Source organism: Penicillium daleae (assembly GCF_028827525.1).
Source record: "Penicillium daleae strain IBT 16125 chromosome Unknown utg000006l_segment0_segment0, whole genome shotgun sequence".
NCBI classification, from domain to species: domain Eukaryota; kingdom Fungi; phylum Ascomycota; class Eurotiomycetes; order Eurotiales; family Aspergillaceae; genus Penicillium; species Penicillium daleae.
In genome coordinates, this window is record NW_026623154.1 from 1,280,231 (window position 1) to 1,296,765 (window position 16,535).

At 52.7% G+C, this 16,535-nt stretch overlaps 6 protein-coding genes across 6 annotated transcripts; 2 read left to right on the plus strand and 4 right to left on the minus strand.

Moving 5' to 3' along the window:
- Positions 1 to 130: 130 nt before the first annotated feature.
- On the minus strand, positions 131 to 2,910 carry N7458_006193 (snoRNA-binding rRNA-processing protein NOP14; the record flags this gene model as incomplete). The annotated part of the gene is made up of 2 exons (XM_056909575.1): positions 131 to 2,557; positions 2,623 to 2,910. 2 exons carry the CDS (start codon positions 2,908 to 2,910, stop codon positions 131 to 133), a joined length of 2,715 nt encoding a protein of 904 aa, XP_056765279.1.
- A 144-nt stretch (positions 2,911 to 3,054) lies between these two features.
- N7458_006194 (uncharacterized protein) lies at positions 3,055 to 4,279 on the plus strand (the record flags this gene model as incomplete). Its single annotated transcript, XM_056909576.1, has 5 exons — positions 3,055 to 3,097; positions 3,147 to 3,266; positions 3,317 to 3,377; positions 3,430 to 3,566; positions 3,621 to 4,279. 5 exons carry the CDS (start codon positions 3,055 to 3,057, stop codon positions 4,277 to 4,279), a joined length of 1,020 nt encoding a protein of 339 aa, XP_056765280.1.
- Positions 4,280 to 4,538: 259 nt separating this feature from the next.
- On the minus strand, positions 4,539 to 7,016 carry N7458_006195 (uncharacterized protein; the record flags this gene model as incomplete). Its single annotated transcript, XM_056909577.1, has 8 exons — positions 4,539 to 5,517; positions 5,571 to 5,692; positions 5,742 to 6,015; positions 6,071 to 6,210; positions 6,262 to 6,496; positions 6,552 to 6,625; positions 6,678 to 6,890; positions 6,957 to 7,016. The coding sequence occupies 8 exons, from the start codon at positions 7,014 to 7,016 to the stop codon at positions 4,539 to 4,541; spliced, it is 2,097 nt and encodes a 698-aa protein (XP_056765281.1).
- Positions 7,017 to 7,182: 166 nt separating this feature from the next.
- N7458_006196 (pentatricopeptide repeat protein) lies at positions 7,183 to 9,756 on the plus strand (the record flags this gene model as incomplete). Its single annotated transcript, XM_056909578.1, has 1 exon — positions 7,183 to 9,756. The coding sequence occupies one exon, from the start codon at positions 7,183 to 7,185 to the stop codon at positions 9,754 to 9,756; it is 2,574 nt and encodes an 857-aa protein (XP_056765282.1).
- Positions 9,757 to 10,064: 308 nt separating this feature from the next.
- On the minus strand, positions 10,065 to 10,952 carry N7458_006197 (Sec63 complex subunit SEC66; the record flags this gene model as incomplete). The annotated part of the gene is made up of 2 exons (XM_056909579.1): positions 10,065 to 10,756; positions 10,853 to 10,952. The coding sequence occupies 2 exons, from the start codon at positions 10,950 to 10,952 to the stop codon at positions 10,065 to 10,067; spliced, it is 792 nt and encodes a 263-aa protein (XP_056765283.1).
- A 623-nt stretch (positions 10,953 to 11,575) lies between these two features.
- N7458_006198 (chromatin segregase YTA7) lies at positions 11,576 to 16,435 on the minus strand (the record flags this gene model as incomplete). Its single annotated transcript, XM_056909580.1, has 4 exons — positions 11,576 to 12,020; positions 12,076 to 14,377; positions 14,435 to 14,918; positions 14,969 to 16,435. The coding sequence occupies 4 exons, from the start codon at positions 16,433 to 16,435 to the stop codon at positions 11,576 to 11,578; spliced, it is 4,698 nt and encodes a 1,565-aa protein (XP_056765284.1).
- Positions 16,436 to 16,535: the final 100 nt, after the last annotated feature.

Sequence of the window (16,535 nt, forward strand, 5' to 3'; positions counted from 1 at the left end):
TAATTCCCGCCCATGCACCGGCCCCAAGAAAAAGAGGGCAAATATAGGTATGTACAAAATCCAACAAGATATGCGCAAGAAACGGACATTGCAGCTAAACCACCAAAGCCAAGCCCCAAGCTCAACACAATTACCGCTTGCCTTGGCGTCCCCTCTTCTCTCGTTCGTACTCGTTGGCCGCACGACCTTCCTCGCTCTGAATCTCCGCAATAAGTCTCTTGTACTTCTTCTCGTACTCGGCATCGCGCTCCTTCTTCTCGCGCAGCTTCTCGCGGGCAACGAAGCTGGCATCCTTGCGCAGCTCGCGCATAGCACCCTTCTTCTCGCGCTTGTACTCGGCCTTGAGGCGGTTGGCCTCGGCACGCTCGCGATCGGGATCGTAGTGCTTGTCTGGGTTGAAGTTCTCTTCGAACTTGGGAATGGCAGACTTGATAGCCAGAGGACGGTGGTTGTGAAGGAAGAGTGGGCGGCGGGCAAGTTGGGCACGCGCGAGATGAGCATCAACTTTGTCCAGAGTTGACTGGAGAGGGTCTCGGGCGGCTGAGAACACCTTGCTCTTGAAGGATTGACGGAGGTGGTTCAGAACAGTACGGACGGGGGTGAAGATCTCAATGAAGGCGGACTTCTCGGCCCACAGATCAGACGCAGTGTCAAGGAGGGAGACAAACGTGGTCACAAGGGAGATCTTGAGATCCTCTTCGGCTTGGGAGTCGGAAGGGGTGGCTTTAACATCCCGGAACTGCAACTTGCGCGGTGTGACCTTCTTGGCTGGCGCGAGCTTAACTGATTGCTGGGACTTCCTGATGGGGAAAGACAGTTTCTTAGCCGTCAGCTCAATGGGAGCCAAGTTGCAAAGAGCATTGAGGGTATAGTTGATGAACTCAGGCATGTACCGCTTGGCGATAGCCTGATATTGAAGACACAAGCTTGTGGCAAAGGCACCAGTCACAAAGTCGGAAGTACTATTGAGTGAGCACTGGCCCAAGAATCGAGCAAGGCACAGATGCGCGGGAGTCGTAACGGCATGGAAGTGATCAGATGTTGGGAAGACCGTAGAAACGCCAGTCAGGATAACGAGATCGCCGGGGAGGAGGTTGAGTGGGCGGTCCTCGGATATCTCGCGAAGTCGAGCACGGAAAGCCATGGCAACGTTGATAGGGTGAGTCTTGGCCAGTGAGTGGACGTGCCGCAGAATATTCTCGATAATAGCGAAAGAAGGCTCATCGGTCTCATTGGCCATGTAGGAAACATGCTCAACAAGAATTTCAGCGAATCTACCCAGCTTAGTCTTGTTGTCGGCATGAAGACGGGGGTGGTGCAAGGCACGAATGCGCTGGATGACAGTCGGCAGATCTTGCGTAGGCACATCCTTGGTAACCTCGAGGAACTCTGCGTGATTACCCGGGCAGGGGTAGGTAAACGCAAGTTGACCATCCGCGGTCTGGTTGACTTGCACTGCTGTTGATACAGCAGCACCGTTTGCCGTCGGTAACGTCATTCCGTTGATAAGCTCGTCTTCCTCCTCTGATTCCTCGTCCGAGATCTCCTCTTCTTCAATGTCACTTCCGTCCAAAGACAGACTGGCATTTGACCGCGTCTCAACTAGATCGTCGTCAATGATGAAGTCATCTTCATCCTCAACAGCGAGTTCGGGTCGGGGCTCGTATGAAGTCGTGTGAAGTCCAAAAGCAGCCGCATCGTCAACTTCAGACTCCTCGTCCTCATCACCCTGGAAGAAAGAGTCTTTGTCGCTTTCCACTTCCTCCTCGTCGCTGAGCTCCTCTCCGCGCATTCTGCGCAATCGGTCCTCCTCCAACTTCTTCAACCGTTTGGCCTCCTCTTCCACCTTCTCCTCCTCGGTCTTTGTGCGATCCGTAGGCTTTGACCGCGTATCGAACGTCAATTGTTTAAGACGTTGGTCGTATTCCTTCTCGGTATCCTTGCCTTCCGGCTCTCGGAGCATGGCTGCGCGCTCCGGGTTCATGGTATCGAGATCTTGCTTGGGCGGCTCCGGTTTAGCAGGGGCCTTCATGCCACGCAAGGCCTCGAAGAGGTCAGGCAGCTCTTGGTCCAATTCTTCTCGAAGATCATCATCATCCTCTTTGGCCTTTTGTCGCTCGGCCTTGTGAAATTTGGACTTGGCAATGACTTCCTTCATAACTTCGGCCTTGGACTTCTTGCGTTCAGGTTTGTCCTCGCCATCCTCTCCGAAATCGATAAAGTCTTCCGCATCTTCGTCGTCCTCGCCAAAGCGTTTCCGTTTGCGCGACGTCTCTTCGTCAGACTCGGCACCGTCCAAATCGCCGCCATCAAAGTCGTCCACGGTCGTACCATCCAAAGTCAACGATTGACCCATGTGTGTCAGTTGGAATTCCTCTTCATCCTCCTCCAGGTTGAACATTGATTCCTTGCGCATCTTCTTCTGGCTTTCTCTCGCGAATCGTTCGGCGGCTCGTTCCTCGGGGGTCATGGTTGGATCGTTTTCACCAAATCGGCGATCGACAAGACCGCCGACTTTGTTACGGCTGTTCATTTCTTGCAGAAGAGTTGCGCGGCGCTAATAGAGAAAAACTGTTAGAGAATCCCGTAGCAAACTTTCAATCTGGTAGTAACAAAGCTCACCCTCTCCTCTCCCAATGATTTAGTGACACCCGGACGGCGTCCAGTAGCCTTTGTAGATTTCACATCGCGAGTTGTTGCCTCAAATTTGCTTGTAGTTGCAGTTGGCCGGATCTCAAAAGGGTTGAACCGATCTCGAATTGCTTGCAAAGCGGCATTGCGCTGATTGCGATTCTGCGCACCAACACCAGACTTCGCATTTTGGCGTTTCTGCTTCTTGGACTGCTGAGGTCCAACGACCCCACTTTCCCGGAGTGAAGCCTTCAGTTGCTTCAACTGTGAGGGCGGCATTGTTGTCGTCACGACCTGTGAGCTGAGTGGAGTTTTTTTTCGTTGCTGCGAACCTTCTCAGAAAAAAAACCCCCACCGCCCTCGGTGATCCCAATTCTGCCGATACCCTCTCCGCATCTCCAACTTGCACGAAATCCACTCAACATGGCTCCTTTCTCAGGAGATGGAGTGCTATGGCTTTGTCTTGGTAAGAAAGGTTTGACCAGCTTGCATAAATTCAGTGCTTACTCTTCTAGGTGTATCTCTCTTCTTCGCTGTTCGTGGCATCGTCTCGGATCTTCGCCAAGTCGTTGATCTGACTGAGATCAAGCATGTCGAGAAGGACGACAAGATCATTAGCGAAGGAACTGAGGAAGGTATGTATTTCTTCCACTGATTCGGATATAACCTACTAACACCAACTCAGCCCTGAGGCTAGACACTCTTCTCAAGCTCTCTAAGAGCACGAGTTATGACCTCCGATCTTCGTATGCCGCACTCTATCACTCACGTTACATTTATCATCGCTAATGGCAGCAGGGCTTTGCGCATAATCTCAGCGAGATCGACCTCAGGGGACACACGGAACCTATTGTTGGAGGATGTGGCATCTCAAAGCAAGATACGACAGACTCGAGCGCTCACGGCTCTCCACTTTCTTGTCACGAACCGAGCCCGTATGCGAACAGCCTCTCAATGAACCCAAACGCCCCTTTGCTAACGATCTCTAGTCTCTCGAACTTCAGTTTGCGCACAACTACGAGACCTTCAAACTTACACCGCTCTGGTAGACTGTCTTTGCAATTTATTGAAGGAACACACCCAAGAAACATCGACGACCAACTCCCCCATATTGCCCAAGACTCGGCCCATCGGAGAACTGAAAGCTCTTCAGATACTGAACATCCTCCTGCCGGCAAATATTCCTAGCGCACTCGAAGCGGGGGTTGTCAGCCGATGGCTGAGCAAGTATCCATTTCCCTGCGCCCTGGACGACACTCCATCACGACGGGAAGATGTGGTGCTTCTTATGAAGACCTGGTGGGCGGATGATGCCGTGATGAGTTCCATCTTTGGGACTTTGGCCACACATGCAGATGGCATCAAACAACTTCGAAAGCATGGTCTCATGGGCAGCATGATCGAGGAGGCGGACCACGATGATGATGATGATGACGACGACGATGCGGATGGTGACGTTTGGATGGTAGACGGGGATGACACGGCTGGCTCAATTCAGCAGGGTCCCTCGAGAAGGGTTCTAGAAGTCAATTACCAGGAACAAGCACTGCGGCGTGTGCGGAGAGAAGCCATGGTTCTTAGCGAAAGCGGCCGACCTTGGGGACATGAGGACATTATCCAGCGCCCGATTCAGGACGATTCGGCTTGAACCTTTCCCCTTCTCGTTAAACAGTGCCAGACACCGAGCACTGAAACGACGTCGCAGAGAAGCCATGGCTCTTAGGCCGATTCTTAGGATGTGGGATATCATTCAGCGGCTGATTCAGGACAACTGATCCAGCGTTAACTTTTCTTTCTTCTGATACCTAACTACATAAGCATGATACCCCTACCCCTTTTCAGAAATACGAACGAATGGAATGCGATAGATGCAATGATATTGTATGTGTTCTCGTAATTAATCCCGATTACAGTCCCATCCAGGCGGATTTGGCCAGATGATCAGTCTTCTTCCGACTGTTCTTAATCATACCAAACGACTTGAGATCAGACAACGCGCCATAGAACAAGGACATGATCATGCGGTCGTCGCACGTATTGCCCTGGTCGCTCTCAAATACAGCGTAGAAAGCCTGCCACAGATCATGAATATTGACCAAAGCGCCAGACTCAAGGTAAAGCTGATAAAGGATGGCAGTAGCAGGCTGTTTGACAGAAATTCTGGCACCACTTGCATTTGTCGAGGAAATAAGGTAGTCGAAGGGGTTGGCCAAGGCTCGTTCCAGCGCGAATCGTGGTCGAGGCGTAAACGTTTCTTTAAGGGGGTTGCGCAGATCGAACAAGAAAGCTTCATGCATGAACAGCTCCTGTGGCTGGATCAATATTTCTGTGAGATACTCTTGCAATGCACCGACCAGCCGATCGACGATCTTTGTGTACTCGACATCTCGTTTGGAGAGGTTTGATTTTCCTTTGCTGAGCAGGATCCTTTGCTGAACAACGGTGGTTTTCACCACAGAGCTGTTGATGTTGTATTCACTCCGCAGAGGCCCGAAGTCTCCGTTTGTGTCGACCAATGTCGCCAAATCTGTTCGGATCTCATCGAGGGCTAGGCCGGCAGGGAGCGTCTCAGGTAAAGATTCGAGTAGAGGACCCAGCTTTCCTGAGTCGAAGGTCCTCACTGTGGCTAGCATGTCATCGACAACCTGAGACTCATTCAGCTCGCCAGAAAGAGCGCGAACAGAAAGATCAGAAACATTAGCCTTCTTCGCGCTCTGAGTGTGCTGGAGAAATGCATGGATGGCAATAACAGCATGGAATATTTGTTGCATTCTTTGCTGGCCAGCACTAACATGGCTGAGCGCTTCCTCGAGCAGATATCCGTCATTTTCTAGCAGGTTTCGTACATCATCGGGAGAGCCAGCCTCTAATAGATCCTCGCAAAACCTGTTACGACGTTTAGATTGGAGACCCAGATCGGGTATAGAAAGGAAACTTACATGCGGAACGATGGCAGGTTCCTAATAGCTTCGCAAAGCCATATTTGGGAAACAGTAGCTGGCGCGGGGCTTCCCAAGAGTACTGAGAGAGGATTGGCAAAGAAATGTGACATGTACGCATACTAATCAAGTCAGCGAGCGAGTCGAGACACCTCTTCAGGTATTTCTCACCTTGACCATGCGACTGAAGGCCTCGGGTGTTTGGAAATAGTCATGCGTCTTCTCCAAAAGCGTGCTGGTAATATTGCAGCCCAGCCACAACTTTCCCTGCGGATCAGTCTGAAGTGATTCGTAGATGCGGTCGACACAATTTCCTGCTTCTTGGACTTCGAAATGCTTTCCTTGAAGCAAAGAGACACACGCGCGAGGTAGGCGGCCCTCAAACAGCTCCACGGAAGTCGAGATACCGAGAAGCACTGTGAATGGAATGCGATCAAGCCAGGACCTAGCATCACGTTAGCGTCACATTTCATCAGCTCAACGGGCACTGCTGTAGTTACTTGAAAAGTGAGAGAAGATCCATCAATAGACCAGGGTCGAAGGCTTCGCTGTCCCGAAGTGCAAGAACCAGCTTCTTCGTGCCCTTTCTTTGAACGTAGTCGTTGAGAAGGTCCAGATCATATCCGAGCAGTCGAGGCCCCTTGGTAGAAAGTTAGTCGAAGCCGGCCAAATAATACTTACACCAACTTACTGCCCGGTCCGTCACGAACTTCTGATACCCATCATTTCCCTCAGTATTTGTGATCGCAGCTCGAATGATGTTCTTCAAGGATGTCTTCAAATTAGGAGCATCACCGGACTCCAGCACCACGACGCCACCTTCGCCACTTGTTGATAATTGATCGTTGAGGCGAGAGAGCAATCGAGTCAGGGAGGAAACGTTAGATCCAACCGTCACCAGGCCGGTCGGGATACATCCGTTGCATCTAGCAGTCCTAGTTAGATCGCAGTCTTGTAGTTGTCAATCAGAGGGAAGCGTACGTTTGAGGCGAATTGTCCCTCACGAAAGAGAGTACATCAGCCAATACTCCGGCGTCGACATCTTCGAGGATACTCTGTTCATCGACTGTGAGCTATAACCTGCAGACTAGGGCGAATGATCCGCACCTGAATCTTATCTTCCTGCGCTGACCAAAGCTTTTTGTAGGTTTCGTATCGCAATTGCGCGGATTCGGCATTTTCCTCTCCATTTAACAAGGGCACGAAGCATTGGACATCGGAACTTTGTCCTCGACTGTCGGTAGAGGAGACCTTGCGTCGTTTCGAGGGTCGCTCGCTGGTAGCTTTCCCAGGCTTTGCGGGCTGGTAGATATACACACCCTGGAATGCGTTAGCAAATCGGCATTTTCCGTTCCAAGTAAAAGCAAGATCAAAATCGCAACGTACCTGGTTCTGCGCCCTGTCCCTTGACAAGTCCAGCGCGTCCTCAAGCCCTTCAGGATCCATTTTTGGCTACAATTGACAAATTGACAAAGTCGCGTCGAGGGCGGATGACTTCACGCTCGGAGGCGGAAAGGCGCTAAACCCGAACGGGGGCATTAATGGTTTTCCGATCTTCAACTTTCAACACCCGACCCCAAACTCCTCCCAAACCCCCCATGAACAACTCCATATGCTCCGCCAGGCTGTTCGAGGAGGAGCTCGATGGTGCCATGCGGTCCACAGCCCGTCGATTTCCCGGCGCTCCTTTAGCGCTGTGAATGCGCGTCATCTCAACTTTGGCGGGCCGAACGATAAGGTCACTTTTTACGAACAAGAAAACCCCTCGAGCAAGAACCGACGGAAGGTCGACCCGGAAGCGGAGGATAAAGAGGAGCTAAATGAGGTCCAGGGGGAGCTTTCGAAGCTTCAGGAGGAGCTGAAAGTACTAGAAAAGGGCCCATTTACGCCCGATGGCGAATTCATTCAGAGTTTACCAGAGGAGGACCGCAAGATTGCTCTTGAAGCTCTCCGGAAATACGAAGCAGAGCGTGGCCCGGTTGAGCCACAGCTCTCACTGGACGATGTCTTTGATGAGGAGCTGGATAATATGCTGCAAGATGAGTTCGAGGGTCTTGCGCAGGAACAAGAGAATTGGCAGGACAGCGTGAGGGACCAACGAAAGCTCGCCTCTCGGAAAGGGTCTCAAGAACGACTTGCAGACCCAACAACCCACGCCTACTCTACACGTTTCAACCAGAACTTACGGCGTTATACCGGAAAGGTGTCCGATGAGCGCGCTCAACAAGAGCTTTGGAAGTCATACCGCCGTTGCAAACAGAATGTGCCGGACTTCCTGGAAACGCTTAGACCGCACATGATGGACTCGGTCTGGGAATCACAAGTCACTGCGCAATCAACAAAGTCCACACGGTCGAAGCACCTCCAGACCCTGGTCGAAGACATGAAATCGATTGGAAGACCTCTCACAATTCCCCAAATACTTTCCTTTATCGAAGCTCTTCACGAGGGTGGTGCTATCAGTGATGCGCTAGAACAATGGGAGGGGTATCAGGCAGAACTCTCACAGAAGAAAGAAGACCTCGAGGAATACTGGATGCTGGGCGTCCGACTCTTTGCGGCTGAGAACAACCCCCAGCGAGCTCAAGACATTGCGTTGGCATTCCTCGCAAATGACAGGTCCCGTCAACCTCGTGTACTTATCCCGGTGATCAAGGCTTGGGGCAAGATGTCCGGGAAAGAAGCCGAAGTGAAGGCATGGGCGCTGTATCTACAGCTCAAGACCTTCCTAGGACCAGACATGACTATGGAGGACTACGACCAAGTTAGCATCGGTCTCCTCACGGCTGGTCGGTCAGATGCGGCCGTTGCTGTATTCAAAGATATGATGGTGACGGGTCAAGACCCAGCCAACGATTCCACAGCTCTATATCAAGCAGCTCTTGGTCTAGCTGGAAACCTCCAAGCGTCGAGCATCGATGAGCGCTCCGTCAACAAAGTGTCATTGTCTGTGCTGACAATGTTGCCTCGTCGATTCCACAATCGGTTCTTCTACGCTAGTTGGATGAAGAAACTCATTGGAATGGGCGAGGTCGACTCAGCCGCAATGGTGATTGAACTCATGTACGAGCGAGGCGTAAAGCCAGATGCCAAACACCTCAATGGTGTAATGGCCGGTTGGCTTCGTGAAGGCAATGCTGCCGCTCGAGACAAGGCAGAGCGGCTGGGTTGGTCCATGATCCAGCATCGAATCGACGCCGTGTGGAAACGGTATCAGCCAGTCGAGACGTCTCCACAGGTCCAGGTCAAGCACCAAGCGATGGAGCCAAGCCGTATACCCAAGTTCCTTCGGCGGGAGGTACCCCCAGCAAGCATCGAAACATTCTCCATTCTCCTCCTCCACTATACCCGTCGCGGCGACGACGATATGGTCAAGTATTTGGCCAAATGTCTCGGCGATGCACACATCCAACCAAACTCCTATTTCATGAACCATCTCCTCTACGCCGAACTCCGCAAACAAGACATCCACTCTCTCTGGAGCAAATTCGAGACAATGACTACCAGCATCCGACCGGACCTCGAAACCTTTGCATGCCTCTGGGATTGCGCAAAGTTGCAATATGACCGTGGACGCACTGCCTTCGACGCTGGGTTCCCCTCGGCGCGACAGCTATATTCGCACATGGTGCAGTGGTACTCTCAGCTCTCTCCACGAGCGCAAAAGAACACCACTGAGCAGTTCTCCAAAGATCTGTATGACCAGATCATCCGCTGCTTCTGTCTGTCAAAGGACCTTTCGGGTACCCTCGTTGCACTTCATTCAATGCATGCAGCTTTCGGCTACGCTCCTGATGATATCACCGCCCGCATGATCGTTCTCCAAGTCGCGCGTCTCGCAGGCGTACCAGCCGAGACACCAAAGCGTCGCCTTCGGCGGTTATCCTCCACCCCACGAAGTAAAGAGAACATCAGCCAAGTCAGCCAATTGCTGGATATGCTAGGCGAACGCAAGTCGCTGGCTTTGAAAGCGCAGGGCTTGAGTATCGAGCAACTTGACCCACACGAGAGACAGCAGTACCAGCTTGAGGTTATGGCTAGTTTACTGCGCATCGTGCTGAGCCGGACGGAAGGGTTAGATCCTGTCCAGGTTGAAGCGAAGCTTGCGCTGGCTGCGACTGAGATGCATGTGGAGGGTATCGATCTTGGGTCGCCACTCGGAGTTGATGATACCAAGTTGCTGTAAGTTGCTGTAAGGACTTATGCTGGTCATCATGTTGTGTTGCATTGCATGTCTGGTGTTCAGGAGCTTTCTTCTCCTCTTCTTATATAGCCCGTGGTAAATTGGGCTTGTATATTACTCCCCCACTTCTTTGTCATTTAGATCGGGAATTGTTCACTGGTAATTTCACACTTATATCGCAATTCTAGAATAAGTGCCTAGTCAGTATTTCTCTATACGATATCCCATCCAAGCAAAACGCCACTCTCTGGATGAGCCCAATGAATTGAAACCCTCAAAATGAAACAACCATAATTTTACAAGCAGAGCATCTATTTCTTCCCCTTCCCCTTCTTCTTCTTCCCACCACCAGCACCCGATCCCGGACTCCCAGGACTAGTCACCGACGGATCCGCCTCAACCAACACGGCATCATCATCACTGCCCTGCACCGAAGCAGGCGCCGGCGCCACAGGCACCTTCTCACCAGTCTTAGCTGGCGTAGCAGGCGTAGCCCCAGAAGAACCCTTCTCCTCCTCCTCATTCAACTCCCTCATAAATCCCTCCTGAATACTACTCTTCTTCTTATCCCACCACGCCCTCTCCTCAGCAACCTTCTCCTGGTGCTCTCTCACCCGCTCCCGATAAAGATCATTATTCAACATCTCATTCGCAGACTGGAAAATGACCTGTCCCCACCCGGGAACATACGCATTCGCCTCAGCCACGACATCGCGCACTTCATCTTCCATTTCCTTCTCCGCGCGCAGGAACCGCTGCCACAGGTCGTCGCCTACGCTGCCGCGCTGCAGGAGCGCGGAGAGGGCATTTTTCTGGGAGCGGAGCGTCATGACGCGGCGGATGTCTTCTGTTGCGCGGCGGAGGAGGGAGGCTTTTAGGACGGACTCGGGGACTGCGGGGGTTTTCTTTTCGGATTGAGAGCTCGGGTCGAGGTGCATGAGGGAGAAGTAGATGTCGCGCTGGAGGTGGGCGGGGAACCATGCTTCCAGAGAGGCGGCTTTTTCTAGATTGTGAAGAATAATGTTAGATTCGTGTAGCAAGGGAGGTGTTATTTCTGGAGTATAAGGATAGATATAAATGCTGGGGACATGATACGTACGGGCCTTTCGCTTTCGGTAAAGAGAAGAGAATGTAGCGAGGGAGCCGATTAGCACGCCGAGGTAGGCGAGTGGCACGGCGAGACTGAGCCAGTCCACCATTGTTGCGGTTGCGGTGCGGGTGTTATATGGATGCGCGGAAGGAAGAGGCGATAGTTAGAAAGGGTGGCAATGCCGAAAGAAGAAAGTTTTGGCTTCAGAAATTTCAAACTCCGGTCATGCTTCGCGAATTGAGACCAGGGAGTAGGGTCGAGGGAGAGTAGGTGGGAGGTGGGAAAGTGAAGTGTGTATTCAAAGGGCAGGCACATCAGGCGCAGGGCCACAAAGGCCAGGTGTTTAGTGGGTCGCCGTCACATGTTCCGCCTCCAAGTATAAGCAGCTCAGGGTCCTCAACCCAACGAGCTTGATTTCGTTTTGATCTCTACAATACAATTACGCAAATATTATTCCAAGTTCAAATGTCTCCATTCTCTACATGTATGGGACTATTCATCCCTCCCTATTTCGCTTGAAATACACTCACATCTCACCATGATCAATACAGAAAAAGGAAAAAGACATAGAAAGAGAGAAAACCATGACAGGGCAAATGCCCTGTAAACACCATGTAATTGCGCCACAAAATATCCCCAGAACCATATCTGGACAATGACCTCAGCTGGAACGAACATATTGACAGGAAAATCTGAAAATGAAGAAGAGTCGGTTGCGTCACGTCGTCCCCATTACACCGAGAAACTAGGATTGCCCAGCCGTTCCTTCGTGTTTTGGCTGATGGGTCCGATCTCCTGGACCGACTGCATATCCTCTAATACGGCATTGAAAGTATCGGTAATGCCCATGGCGACCGTGGTCCGGTTCCATTCACCACGCTTCTGCCACACATAGTCCATGAGACAAGTATTCACCTGCTCAAGTTGTTCGACAGAGGAGCCACTGGTCTGCAGCGCCAGCTGATTGTGAAGGTTTTCGACGTATTGCAGATCAAGAATAAGCTCCGGTGTGGGCTTGGAAGCACCTGCGTCAAACAATGGCGGCTGAGGCCGCAGATGGGACTGGCTTGCGGAGAGGGGGGCCACTCTCCTCAGCGTGTCCCAATGCTTGGGACTCGCGAGGTCGCGGAGACGGCTGACTACTTCCACCTTGCTGCGTATCAGGCAGATGCTCTTCCTGTTGCGGGTCGCGATCAGGGTATTGATGGAGATCCGGGAACTCATCCCGTGACGCGTGCAGACTCTGGGTGTGGTCGTGTGCAGAGTGTCCCGAGGGTCCCGACGACTTCTTGTCAGAAGTGGTCTGCGTGGTAGATGCCTCGTTGGTGTAGTCTCCAGGCTGAGACCCGGCAACCATGGGGGTTACCACACCAGTCTGAGAGAAGCTAGACATGCCAGACTCCCGACGCATCTGCTGGGAAGGCGCAGTGTGGGAATATGGCGGCTTGGGCTGTGCTGACGGGCCAAAGGAGCTGACTTGAGTGTCTTTGCTACCAGAGTGATCCTCCGAGTTGGTCATGAAGACATCTCCGTCACCATCGCCATGGGAGCCGTTGCTGAGCCCGTGAGGCGCAGGCTCATTCAAGTCGGAGCCACCCCCGTTATGATACCCATTGCCATTGGCGAAGCTGACATTTGCATGCCCATGCCGAGTAGGAGTGACGGGGCGCTCATCTGTATCATTCTTGAATAAGCCACCTGCGGTGCCGGGGCGGGACGCTGCTGCCTCGGCCTCTTCCTGAAGTCGTTGCACACGCTCATTAGCCTCCTTTTCACGGGCCAATTCGCGCAAGTAAACATTCTCGCACTCTGCTACGAGAGCTGGTTCCGCCTGTTCGATAGTCGAGATATCGACTTCGACGTTAGACAGCAGCTCATTGGCCCTCAGCAGCCGCTCCTGTTCACCAAGCGTTCGTGCATCCTTGGCAATCCGCTTGATATCAACCAGGAAATCAGAAGGACGTTTGTAGAAGCCATTAGAAAGTCGCTTCTCCATGGTAACGATTTCCATGTTGTAGTAGAATTTGCCAGTGACAACCTCGCGGAGACCAGGTGTGCCGTTTTTGTCGTAAGCCTTCTCGTACGGCCGGTGGCTAGTCAGAGGGTCAGGAGGCAGATCACTCGTGACGATATTGGGATCTTCCTCCTCCCAAAGGTATCGAATATGGGTTTCATCGACCACACCCTGGCGGAATCGCTTGTACTTTTTGATCTGGTCCATGATAGGCTGGATACGGATCTTTAGAAGGTTAAGCGTGTGGTGATCTTTCTTCTTCTGAGCTTTGCGCTCCTTCTTGGAAACTGGAATCTCCGCCTTTGGAGGCGGGGGCGGTGCAACTTCCAGCTCTTCCAACTGACGCTTCTTCCGATTTTCCGGGTCTGGGAAGTCAGAAGGCGCTGTTTTGATGTACTCAATGAGCTTGCTGAAGAACTCAAATCGAGCTTGATGACCAGGGGCATGCAGGTCGTAAAGATTCTTCTTGGAGAATCCGAAGAGCTTGTGGAGTAGACCGGCATCCAAGTCATCCCCGGTTGACTCGAGGACTCCAAGCAACAAGACGGGATCCGTAGGCGGTACAGATCGCAGCAGACCCATGAACGTGGAAATGACTGCAGGCCCAACGGTCTCGAACCACGTTTGGATGTTCGGGATGTAGATGACACTGGGCTTATGGCGCTTGACCTCTGCAAAGAGTTGAATGACAGTAGCCTCGGGTGACCGGGTTGAGTCACTGAGAAGAGTTGGCAGATCGAATGCCTGGACATGCAGACCCTCGAAATGGTGCAGAAGGGCAGCCGCCAGGTAATGCTGACCCATACCTTGGGCACCCCGAAGAAGCAAGCGTGGCCGGAAGACCCGTGACCGGTCAAACTCTTGCATGATCTGTTCTCGCTTAAACCCGTTACCATCTTCAGGTTCCTCGAATTGAGCTTCCTCGAGCGCAGTCAGTCGCTTACGCTGGGGAAGAATCTCAGACAATGAAGACTCGATCTCCAGCAATTGCTTGCGAAGTAGAGGCTCGACGTTTTGTGGTAGAGCAGTTGCTCCGGATGAAGTCGATCGTTCAGATGAAGGAACCATCTTCTTAATTGCGATCATGAAGTCCTTGGGTGTGACATCAATGTTCTTCGGATCAATCACCAGCTTCTTGTCAGATTTGTAAATCTGGGGATATCTCCTTTGAACGGCATTGATGGCGGCTTCCGTGCAAAGGGCCCGCAAGTCGGCACCACCATAACCCTTGGTGATATTGGCAAGTTCATCCTTGATGTCGTTCGGCAAGGGAGGATCCCAACCCTTGGTGTGGATATCAAGGATAGCCCTTCGACCTTCATTATTAGGAAGAGGGAAGTAGAACTCGCGATCGAAACGACCAGGACGACGGAGCGCAGGGTCAACCGAGTCGGGCCTGTTGGTGGCACCAATGACGATGACTTGTCCTCGGCCGTCCATGCCGTCCATCAGAGCCAGCAAAGTGGACACAATCGAGGCATGAATCTGTTCCTGCTTACTTGATCGCACAGGGGCGAGACCTAATCACGGCGTTTAGTAAAGTCATTTAGAACTAAATCGGTGAAGCCACTGCTTACCATCAATCTCATCAAAGAAGATGATACTCGGCTGTGTCTTGCGGGCTTCTTCAAAGAGCAGTCGGAGTTGACGCTCAGCTTCGCCAACCCATTTACTCAATGCATCTGCACCCTTTCGCATGTAGAAAGTCACCTTGCGACCTTCCGCACTGACACTGTTTGCCAGAGCTCGCGCCAAGAGCGTCTTACCCGTACCAGGAGGACCATGGAACAGGACACCACGGGGAGGCACGATATGGAACCGTTGGAAGATCTCGGGGTATAGCAGCGGAAGCGAAACCATCTCCTTCAACTGGTCAATGTGGCCTTGCAGACCTCCAACACTGTCAAAGTTGACATTCATGTCAACTCCCAGGGGGTCCGCGTCTGCCAATGCTTGCTTGTCCTTAACCTTGCCAAAGTTGGCAGGAGTTCCAGAGAGGTTCTGCGCGGGATCGGCCGAATGTGTCTGAGGGACAAGCCCACCGGGAACAAGTCCGCCAGGCTTGGCTTGTTGCATTGCTTCATCGTCACTACTGTCACTATCGACACCACCAGTGGCAGCAGGTGCTCCGGGGGTGCTAAGATCGCCGATGGGCCACCACCGCCGAAAGGTCCATATGTCGGGAAAAGAGTTCGCTGCCAGCCGCCACCACCTCCGCCGCGTCCACGACGAGAGGGAGATTCGGTGACAAAGTCATTCTCGACATCTTCAATAGGCAAAAGGTGTTCGGGTCGAATAAGACGATAATCAACTTCCTTGCGACTGCGGCGTGGTTTCTCAGAAATGACTTCATGCATGGCGCGGCGTTTCGACCGGCCACCTCGCAGGTCGTCAAGTTCTTCAGCAAGTTCATCGGCAACTTCTGAGTGACCGCGGGATTGGGTAGGGCGCTTACGTAGGCCGGGACGACGACCAACGGCGCTGCTGTCCTCCTCGTCCTCATCGCGGGTCTGGCTAGGCTTGCGCGGTGAGCGAGTGGACTCGGCGGAATCAGAGCCATCATCATCGTTGGATCCCTCTTCCTCGGGTTCGAAATCGCTTTCTTCGTCCTGTGTTTTACGTTGGGAGGAGGGCTTCTTGCGGCTGGAACGACGGGCCTGGGCACTTTCAGAGGCGTCAGCCGCTTCAGCGTCCACAGTTCCATCTTGATCGGGATTTCGGGTAGTTCGAGGTCGCCGTCGAGTAGTCGGGCCTTCGTCGTCGTCCTCATCATCGCCGTCCTCCTCCTCCTCCTCGTGCTTTGCATCCCCAATCTCAGACTCGGGGACAACGCCTTCATTGGTCATTTCAACATCCTCGCCGTCGTTTGTGATGACTATGTCACCTTCAGGAGCTTCCTGGGGGACATCGCTCTCTAGAATCTCCAGAGATGCTTGGATTTCAGTCGTTTCAACGATTTCTTCATGGATAACGGGCGCCTTGAACGCCCGGCTGTTTTTGCGGCGCTGCATACCAGTCTCGGGGCTCACAGTACCCCGTTCGACAGTCTCCATATGATTCCCCGAATTGGTCAGCGCGTACATATCCTCGGAAGCGCCCCGGGTCCGGCGGGTAGTTCGTCGAGTCATGAGATCCGGCTGCGAGAGGATCTCAGGCCGAATCTTCAAAGTGACAACTGTAGGTTTCTTTGGTGGAGGGGATGAGATTTCCGGGTTCTCGCCATCCTCATCATCCCCAAATGACTCCTCTTCCTCGTCAGACGGCTCTTCGTATGTCCTCTTCGTCTGGGTGGTTCGACGACGCGCCGTTCCTCGCGCATTGCGTGGGACATTAGGGTCATCGAAGTCTTCCTCAGACTCTTCCAACGAAAGGTCATCGCTTAGACTAGCATCGTCCGAGACAACGTCAGAACCACGGCGGCGCTTCTTTGAGGGCCGTGACTTCTTCTTCGGACTCGACTGGGATTTGCGGCCAGGGCGTCGCGATATGCGGTCGGAACCTTCGCTCCAGTCTTCGTCGGCGGAGTCGGACATGTTCACGATCTCCTCGAGGGAGCGCTTGGCACCACCGCGAGCCATGCTGATGGCGAGGGGGTGGGTTTACGGGCGGTCACTGGAAGGCAAGCAAACGTGTCAGCAACCGAGCACAAACAAGCAGCGGACGATCACTCCGACAAAA